Source organism: Nicotiana sylvestris, chromosome 3 (assembly GCF_000393655.2).
Source record: "Nicotiana sylvestris chromosome 3, ASM39365v2, whole genome shotgun sequence".
In the NCBI taxonomy this organism is placed as follows: Eukaryota; Viridiplantae; Streptophyta; class Magnoliopsida; order Solanales; family Solanaceae; genus Nicotiana; species Nicotiana sylvestris.
Window position 1 is genome coordinate 155,535,488 of NC_091059.1, and position 10,587 is coordinate 155,546,074.

At 42.8% G+C, this 10,587-nt stretch overlaps 1 protein-coding gene across 1 annotated transcript; it reads left to right on the forward strand.

Moving 5' to 3' along the window:
- Nucleotides 1-1,225: 1,225 nt before the first annotated feature.
- LOC138888217 (uncharacterized) lies at nucleotides 1,226-2,170 on the forward strand. The gene has a single exon (XM_070170037.1). It carries the CDS (start codon nucleotides 1,226-1,228, stop codon nucleotides 2,168-2,170), a length of 945 nt encoding a protein of 314 aa, XP_070026138.1.
- The last annotated feature ends 8,417 nt before the right edge of the window (nucleotides 2,171-10,587 follow it).

A 10,587-nucleotide genomic window follows, 5' to 3' on the forward strand; every position in this document is an offset into this window, starting at 1 on the left:
GATGCACCAGAGCCAATCCCCGTTGATGTGATCTTATGCAATGCTCAACATGTCGATATAAGCTCCCACACTAACAGGAGTATACGCCAAGAAAACCAACAAGAAGCTCAGAAAACTCCAGCTCGGGGGGAACAAGAGGTTAGCCTTCTTGTCATTTTTGAGATGTTGCAGGCACAATAGTTGGAGATTGTTCAACCGCAAAACCACCAAAAAACTCCAAGCATAGAAGCATCGGAAACGGACCCTCAAGTCGAATAGGTGCCGGAACGATTGAGCAACAATAGGTCAGCAGCGGACCCCGCTATTATGAAAATGCTCGAGGACCTCACAAAGAGTATTGAATCGGGCGAAAAGAAGATAGAAGTTAATGATAAAAATGTGGAGACCTACAATTCAAGGGTCAATCAGATTCGGGCGCACCCTCGATCCTGAAGGGTGTCGATTCAAAGAAAATCGTACAAAAGCCATTCCCATCAAGTGCGGCTTCGAAGCCCATCCCGAAGAAATTTAGAATGCCTGATCTCCCGAAGTACAACGTAACCTCGGATCCCAACGAGCACGTCACTACCTACACTTGTGCTGTAAAGGGAAATGACCTGAAGGACGACGAGATTGAATCCGTCCTGTTGAAGAAATTCAGGGAAACACTTTCAAAAGGGTCCATGATGTGGTATCACAACCTTTCCTCGAATTTGATAGACTCATTCAGCATGCTCGCACATTCTTTTATTAAGGCACATGTCGGTACCATCAAGGTTGCTACAAGGAAATCCGACGTCTTCAAAATCAAACAGAGAGAAAACGAGATGTTGCGGGAGTGTGTATCTCGCTTTCAGATGGAGCAAATGGAGTTACCACCAGTCTCCGATGACTGGGTAGTGTAGTCCTTTACCCAAGGCTTGAATGAACGAAGCTCGGTAGCTTCAAAATAGCTAAAGTAGAACTTGGTTGAATATCCCGCCGTGACTTGAGCGAATGTCCACAACCGATATCAATCAAAGTTTAGGGACGAGGACGACTAACTGGGGCCCCCTCGGGCTTAGTATATCCTAGCAGGTTCCTGGCAAAGGAGCCAAAACCAAACAAGGAAAGGTACCAACCATACACTGAAGATCGAAGAAACTCCCCAAGGCGTAACATAACCCGGAACGACCGAAGGGCAGACGGAGGTCAGAATCCTCGGGGACTCGTGAGTAGAGCTGGATTCAACAGATACACAGGGCCGATGGAGGCACCCCAGTTATCTGAGTACAACTTCAACGTTGATATTTCGGACATCATATCTGCCATTAGTAAAATCAGAGACACCAGGTGGCTGAAACCCGTACTATCAGACCCGTCGCAAAGGAATCCTAACCTGACGTGCGAATTTCACGGCACACACGATCATAGAACCGAAGATTGCAGACAGCTCCGAGAAGAAGTAGTCCGACTACTTAGCAAAGGGCACCTCCGAGATCTCCTCGGCGACCTAGCCAAAAATCAATTTCGGGAAAGAGAGGAGAATAGGAAAAATGAAACAGAAGAACCACAACATGTCATCCACATGATTGTTGGGGGAGTCGACATCCCACAGGAACCCACTATCAAAAGAACAAAAATATCCATCACTAGGGAAAAGAGAACTCAAGGTTACATACCCAAGGATGCTCTCACATTCAGCGACGAGGGCATCGAGACCCTATCTCAGCCTCATAACGATGCATTGGTAATTTTTTTTCTTGTGAATACATTTCAAATTAAACGTATACTTGTGGATCCAGGTAGCTCAGCCAATATTATCAGGTCGAGGGTGGTAGAGCAGCTCGGACTTCTTGACCAGATCGTGCCTGCCTCCCGAGTCCTCAACGGATTCAACATGGCTAGAGAGACAAAGAAAGGGGAAATCACCCTCCCAGTCAATGTGACCGACACAACCCAAAACGTCAAGTTTCATGTCATTGAAGGAGATATGAGATACAATGCCTTACTCGGAAGGTCATGGATACACTGTATGAGATCAGTAACATTAACCCTTCATCAAATGATGAAATTTCCAACAAAGGATGGAATAAAAACGGTATACGGGGAACATCATGTAGCAAGAGAGATGTTCGCGGTGCACGATGTGGCACCGGCATCAACACCTTCAGCATCGAAGAAGCCAAACGATAAGCAAACAATGAAGTAACAATTACAAGCTACATGCTCGGCTGCACCCGAGAATAAGCGAAGGACCGTACTGTGCCCCCAAAGAGAGCGGTTAAAACATATCGAGGCTTGAGCGCCATCACAACTATGGTATAACCGTCTCCCTTTTTATTACATTTTATACTAACCTTTGCGCATGCGTCCGGTTAAGAAGAATCAAAGCACCTTCCAACTTAAAGACCTTAGGTTTTAAAGCATGCATTGCACTCTTTTCCTTCGATCAGATTTTATTCCAACAAGGGTTTTACCGGCAAGGTTTTTAATGAGGGGACATATATATGATACCTAAGGAGAACTCAACAAGTATTCAAGGCTCCTCTTCAATCAACCTCGAATACTGGGGGACATCCCCGTGAGGTCATCTCCCCAGAGAAATCAAGACGAGCCAAAGAGGGTTTCAATAGAAAAATGATGTATCGGACCAAATGATCAAAAGAACTATGTCCGCATAGAACAATCGAACCCTCAGCGGCGAAGACTATGTATACTTGTACCAAGTAATCAAGGAATATTTTTTGATTTTTTACCATCAAAACACTCTGCGCTTTAAAGAAGTTCACTATTTTTACAAGAAACAGCCCTAGAGCCTCTCGAAGCCGTAAGACCTCTGGGCCGGAAAACTTCGAGCTCATAAGCCCTCAATGAGGAAACATCAAAGTTCACTAAGAACGGCTCTAGAGCCAAAAAATTGCTCGATGTCTCAAGGACTGTCGCTGTCTGTCACTCATCGAGCTGTCAAAAACTCGAGGCCATAAGGCCCCATGCGGGCAACCTCGAGCTCATAAGACCTCCAAAAGCAACACCAAAACTGTAAGACCTTAAGCAAGGCATGAATCACGCTTGTACCAAGAATCTGTAAGACCTCAAGCAAGGCATGAATTGTACTTGTGCGAAGTAACCTATCTGTAAGACCTCAAGTAAGGCATGTTGAAAGTTATAAGACCTTACAAAAGGCATAATCCCGATCTTAAAGTTAAGGCTATATATTCAAACTTGTAAGACCCCTAAAAAGGCATGCCCTCGATATAGACGCCGAAGCTATTTCACTCGGGGACTAAAAGGCTACGGCCAAACATAATAACTACGGTCATAAGGCTCCGGCCAAACTAACGTGACTCGGGGATGCCCGATCATCGCCATAAAATCACAGACTTTCAATTACTTCGAAAATACTTCGAAAAGAACCGGTTAATCAGGCTACCCTCGGCATAAGCAAAAGAGCTTCGATCATATCAGCTCCAAACAATGAAAAGGCTTCGAAACAATTTAGCTATTGAGCGAAACCTCTCGAGGTGCTCATTTATCGCCATATAATGACTCACAATCGAGGTCCTTATCGAACTGTTAAAGAGTCGGACGAACACAAAAATTTCAAAAAGTCTTTAACGAGGGAAAAATAAAGCCTATATTAGAGGTCGTACCGACCCAACGCGTAAGAGCCACTGCCGCCCGCTTAAATTAAGGGTCATACCGACCCAATGCATAAGAGCAACTACCGCCAGCTTAAATTAAGGGTCATACCAACCCAACATGTGAGAGCCACTGTCGCCAGCTTAAGTTAAGGGTCGTATCGACCCAACGCGTAAGAGCCACTATTGCCAACGTAAGTTAAAGGTTGTACCGACCTAACGCATAAGAGCCTAAGCGCTAGCCCACATTAAAAGTTGTGCCGACCAAATACATAAGTGCCTACGGGCCAACCTAACAAGCCTCAGGGCCAATTTATCTGGCTAATCATTGACAAACGTCGAAATACAAAACAAATAAAGACACACACAAGCAAAGGGTAATGCATGAAAAATTAAACTGAAAGGCTTCCTTATATATGTATATATGAAATAATGCAAGGCTACATTTGCAGTGCTTTCTGAAAGCCCTATACACAGAATCAGGAAAAAATAGCCTATTCTACTATCTCCTCGGTGACTGCAGTCCCGTCGGCCTCTCCCTCATTATCTTCGGCATCAGATACGAGGAACTTGGCATCATATTCATCTACCTTGGCCTGCTCAATCTCTTTCGAGAGATCGAAGCCCCTAACATGGATTTCCTCGAGGGTTTCCCTCTGGGATTTGCACCGGGCATACTCATTGCTTCTTCTCTCCCGATTGGAAGCCCCTCTCAACTTAGCTCGAGCGTCAGTAGCATCTATTAAATAAAGAGCCACTTTCTTATCAGCCTTGGCCCGAATCTCTTCAGCTTTAGCCCGGGCATCTACGACCTCGGCCTTCATATTCAAAAGGTCAGATTCGAGACTTGCAATCCTGCTCATCTGGACCAAGCTATTTTCATGAGAGTTCCGAAGCTGCACTTCAAGGGCAGAAGCCTTGGCCAAAGCATTCTTCTTGGCCGCAACTTGGGTATCTATCTGAGCCTTTAGCTCATCACACTCATACTTGGCCTGGCCAGCTTCGCCCCAAAGCCGTTCCAGGTCCTCCGTCTTGCTCTGCAGCTGAAGTATCAAAATATTAATCTCGAAGGATAGAAGAAGAAGCATGCATTCCCTCGGAACAAAGGTTACCTATTGCTCGAGGCGGCCTTCGTAGTTCAGGCTTCGATTAATCTCATACCGAAGGTGTTTCAACTCCTTATCCCTTTCATCACAAAGGATCATGTGGGACTTTTCCCCATTCAAGGCCTTCCGCAACCTGGCTTCACAGCGGAGCAACTCAGACTTGAGCTTGTCAAAGGCCTATGAAGAAGCTCAGTGAGAAAGTGAAAATGCAAAACCAAAAAACCAACGAAGTCAACCAAAACTCACCATGGAACAAAGACATCGAGTCTCCTCAAAGGTTGAACATGTATCTACTGGCCTGGTCTCACCGGCCCCAGTCGAACCGCTCTCGATAGGAGTATGATCGCTCAAGACCTCACTCAATTTAGGCAGCCCCTGGCCTCGAACATCCCGCAAAGTACCTTTGACGGGAGAAAAAGACGGCGGCAAAAAATTGGTGTCCCTCGAAGTACCTTCGACGGGAGAAGAAGACAGCGGCAAAGAAGGAACCGTTTTCCCAAGGCTAGAAGCCTCGGGGGCTGAGGCTCAGCTGATACATCTTCTTTGAGCCTCCGGGCAGAACTTGCCTCACTATGAGCACCTTTTCCCTTCGAGGATTCCTTCTGTTTGTTATTATTACTCGGCTCGAAGTCGACGACCCTTCCTTCCCTCCGAGGGGACACGGTCTCACTTTAGGAAATTCTCCAATGCATGCGGTGACGGAGTTAATATACATAAAAGGAAGTACCTTTCAAAGAAAATAAACCACACAGCACGTACCGTGGTGTTTTACCTCCCATTTACCCTTCAACAAGTCTCGCCACTTACGCTCATCGCAGGTCGAGCGAGCTGCTTGCTTCCAAGTCCAATCCGCTAGGTCAGGTACCTCGTATGGCATTCAAAGGATTGTTGTACAAAGGAAAAGGAAAAACATCTTTACGGATTCCGCCTCTACCATGAACAAAAATGATAAAAATACAAGTGTACCACTTACGTGTGATATTCCATTTCTCAGGAAATGGCAGGAACTCCACGGGGATAATATCAACAGTCCGCACTCGGACAAATCTATTCATCCACCCTCGGTCCCCATTTTCTTCGTCGTCGGCCATAAAGGGCCTGGTGGATCGACATCGTAAAGCTATCAGGCTTTGGTAATGAAAGGGCCGGTACAATCTGGTGAGATGGCTAAGGGTTAAGTCCGGCTTCCTCCGCAAAGAACCTCATCACTAATACTATCCTCTAGAACAACGGGTGAATCTGTGACATGGTAGCCCGATATCTTCAACAAAAGTCAAGTACGACTCTATCAAGAGAGCCCAACGTGAAATGGTACATGTATATATTCAAAAACCCCTCTACATGAGCCATGATGTTCTCTTCCGGGGAAGGTACCTGCAGTACCACCCTTTCTCCCCATCTATAGTCTCTCCTCACTGCCTCGAGGTGTCCCCCTCCTATTGATGAAGTGAACCTCGATGCATGCTCCTAATGGCCCTCAACATTTGAAGGTCTCTCTAACGAAAGGTCCCTCCTCGAGACAAAACATCTCAAGGTTTGCTCGCCGAATGCCGGTGGTGTACCACCGACCGAGCGGGAAGTAGAGGCAGAACTCTCCTCTTCTTAGTGAGCAGGTTTTGGCGTAGCAGCCATAACTATGGTGAAACAAGAGAAGGGAAATAAAAACTTAGGCGAAAGCTTTGAATTAAAATGATGAAAGAGCTAATGCAAGGAAGGAGAACTCTATGAAAAGGATAGCTGCTCAAAGTAGCGGAATCCTCAAATAAGGGGAGAGCAAACTCATATATAGAGAAAGCGGCAACTGTCCACCTACTTTCAAGGACAATTAATTCTAACTAGGCCATTATCACTTTTAGGGAAGTGTACCGGCGGGTCCATCTCGGTCGCTTCATGACCGCGCCATACGAATGATATTGTCATACAACATTCGAGGGGTCAAAGATTCCCATGTCAACCTAGCCTCGAGATGGTGCCCGATCTCGAGGATCTCTACTACCATAACGATGGGCTCTAAGGAGCCATCTACACCAATCTAGCCTCGAGATGGTGCCCGATCTCGAGGATCTTTATCAATATAAAGTTGGGTTCTAAGAAGCTATCAACATCAATCTAGCCTCGAGACGGTGCCCGATCTCGAGGATCTCTATTACTATAACTATGAGCTCTAAGGAGCTATCCATATAAACCTAGCATCAAAATGGTACCCTATATCGAGGATCTCTGCTATTACAAGTGCGGGTCATTCACCCGATTCTTTGTCCCTCGGGCTACCTGAGCCCGAGCCAGTTCTCACTTGAGAATTATTAATAAAGCCTCAGGGCTATCTTCACCTTCAGATCAATTTAAACGCTCTCTCAATTACTTTAGCCCAGGGGCCATCCAAGTTCGAGTGTATCCTCGCTCAGGGGCCATCTATAACGCCTTAGGGCTATCTTCATTTTAAGTGCAAATCGAGTTTTCGAGGCCGCCCGAGTTCAAGCAAACTCTCACTTGGGTTTTTGAGGCATCCCATCATATTATCTTGGCCACTGTGGGCAAAATCATCAATGTATGCTAGCTGATCAGATGGTGGTGCGTATATAACGATGTAACCTTTTTCTATATCCCATATGCATATAATATAAGCGTATATAACGCCATCTGGTCATGGGTCAATGTACATGTATAAATGAATGAAATGTATAAGAAATATATTAATAAGATTTCTCGGAATGTCATAAGATCAATATGCCTTTGATTAATATCATGAAATAAACTTTATCAACTTACGTATTTTCTGAGACCCATGAACAGATAGAATAATAGGACATATGAGGAATGAAGAACATAGGCACTTCTAGTACTTCTATGAATAGAGTCATTTATGAAAGTTGTGCATTTGCTCGTTTTGTTTGTATTTTATGGATCATCCCAAAATAAAAGAAGGGATAGCCTTAACATATCTGAGCCGATTCTCTTGACAATCCCTCTAACACACGCCAATTGCGATAAAACACTTAGCGGCAAGATTGAAGTAGGGAAAAATCCATATGATATTGTTGATAAATATTGTACCATGTTCTCTTAGAATTACATCTCACGCTGCTATTACATAATCTTGTATGAATTTTTGTTGAAGCAAAATCACGTTGGCATTCCATATGATATAAGCATCTCTCAAGCAAATCATGTTGCTATGTAGATTAGATATAAATATTACTCTTTGTGATTTTGAGAAGTCTTTTACCTTAGTGTGTGTGGGCCCCACTTAGGTGATGACTTAGCCAAAAGTCCCTCTAAATATGCCACCTTGTAATGTGATTTAAGAGTCACTATATGGGCATAGTTTGCTTCTATGTTGGGGGGCTTATCAAGCCTATCCAATAATTATCCACTCATTTTGTTAATCTCCCACTAATCCAATAATTAATCAATTACCCACAGAATTAAGAATTATCTCAAGTTACTAAAAAGATTCAACTTACTTTTAACGCACTTTATACACCTTACTATCATGGTCATGTGGTACCTTGTATGACACTAGTCCATAAATGCAGGGTATTATAGATGGGACCTTCTTTTATCTCAAAATGTCAAACTTCGACGAAACTCATTTTTTTCGATTTGCTTACCCTCTCACCTTCACAAACTTGTTTGAAGTAGCATAATACTTATAACCTCAAAAATAATCTCATTCTTGAGCTTACGTAGATTAACGTACGACGAAACTTTAATGTACGAAAATGTGAAATGTAACATCTCATTTCTGAGCTTCTATCAATTTACTTATGGCATACTTCCACGTACAAAAATATGGGGTGTAACATCATTCCCCCTTTTGGAAAATTCGTCCTCGAATGTTGACTGATGCACTTATTATTTTCATAACCTATGTCTTCCGAATACTTTAGTACTCTCCTTGCCATCTAGGCAACTGTTCTATGAATAAATTCAAAGGCCAGGGCATTCCCTCCTTTAGGCCTCTTTCTCACACCACGACTTGTGGTCGGAATCCTTCCAATCTCGTAATTGTTGCTACCTTCTATCATGCAACTTGTACGACTCTAACTTGTAAGTGCACCTATGCGACTCTTCTCTCCTTTTCCCCCCAGTTTTTAGCCAATCTATAGGCCTCACTTTGTAATCATATACAGAGCTTGACAAGATGTCCCCCTGGGAATCTACAGGTATACTGAAGTTCTTCGCTCGGTACTTTTATCGAACTTACGAATACTGCTATATCTTATTTCATTGACCCGGTTATCTATCCACATAAATTTACTGAATCTAGGTAGATTGTACTATACCATAACTCTTACTTCGATTTATCGTTACTGAGGTTTGCTACCAAACTCCAGGTTACTCTCGTTACTTATCCTATATGTATAAATCTAGGTCCTTTAATGCCTCTTCATTACTGTTCATCTTAAGAATGATGGCCTAATCTCATCTCATACTTGTAACTTGTGTCCATCCATTGTTGATTCACTCAATGTTGATCTGCAATCTACTACTGATAACTTGAAACCTCTTACGTACTACATTGTCACTAGGGATTACATCTCATTAGAGGATATCTGAAGTGACTTGCCTAATCCACCTAGGGGCGATACTATACTTCAATAATCATATTTTATAGCATCCCAATGTGACTCACCTTACGTGGGTATTTTAATCCTGTATAATTCATGAACTCCCTTTTTCTTTTCTTCAAATTACTACTCAATCGAAGGTCCAAACGTCATCCATTATCTATCACAATTACACTCTCATTCTACTACCAGGGCAGCATTTTATCTCTTCTAAATGCTACTAGTCTTGGACTCATTTGAGTTTATTCAGGCTATATTGAGCTTTCTATAACTTAGAGAAACCATCAGCTCTCTTGTTTTCATGGGCTTAATCCTGAGGACTTATACATTCTCGTCACCTTCTCACTCGCCCTTTCTTATCCTTATTCTTGTCTTCCTAAAACCTTGTCCCTTTTACCATACTTTAGCTTGTGACCTACACATATCTATTTATACTACTCGCAACCTTCCTTCATCTTGCTTGCACCATAGATTTCCTTATGTTATTCTGTAACATCAAGCGAGATATTACATCGTCTCTAACTCTTCTTTACTCTCTTAACTAGACCTCTCGGTACCTAGAAGTCATAGGCTAGAAGATATGTCACTGACGACACCGCTATCATTCCTGGATACTGAATCCCAACACTTCTAGCCTTCTGTTAGAAGTATGGACTATTCGCAACCATCTTCACTTGAGTATCTCGTACATTGTTCTCCTTTACCTTACTTACCTTAAAATATCGCCTTACGTCTTCTATCCCTTTATAATTCACCTCCACAACTTGAAGCTCTATTGTAATACTTGCACCTCTGATGCATACACAATCCGATGAGAGCTTCATAGTGACTTCTTATGAGCCTGGTACTCTTCTAACTGGTTTTATCATAGAGCCATTATAGAATATGGCTACTGTACTATCTCTATTGTACCTATGATATTAAGAGTGATTCTGCAATGTTCTAAATCACGATTTATATAATTTTCTGGGTCCAATAATCAGACTCCTAATTTACTTGATTGATGTAACTCTTTAGTTTTCTCTTTCTTCTGATCATCCTTTATATAGGCTTAAGCTATCTTTCAATTTATGGCTCATGGTATTAGTTATTACTTTAGCCTTTCATGGACGCTATGAATATCCGTTTTATCATCATCTAACAATTCAATCCTTTATCTATGACTTGGACTCAATTCTTTCTTTTAACTTATACCAGAGTCTTCTACGGCTATATGAATATCAATATATATGCTGCATGGATAATACTCCGAAATCTTAAGTGTGTTCATAACGTAACTAACTCTGAATTATTGATCGAATAATTCCTTTC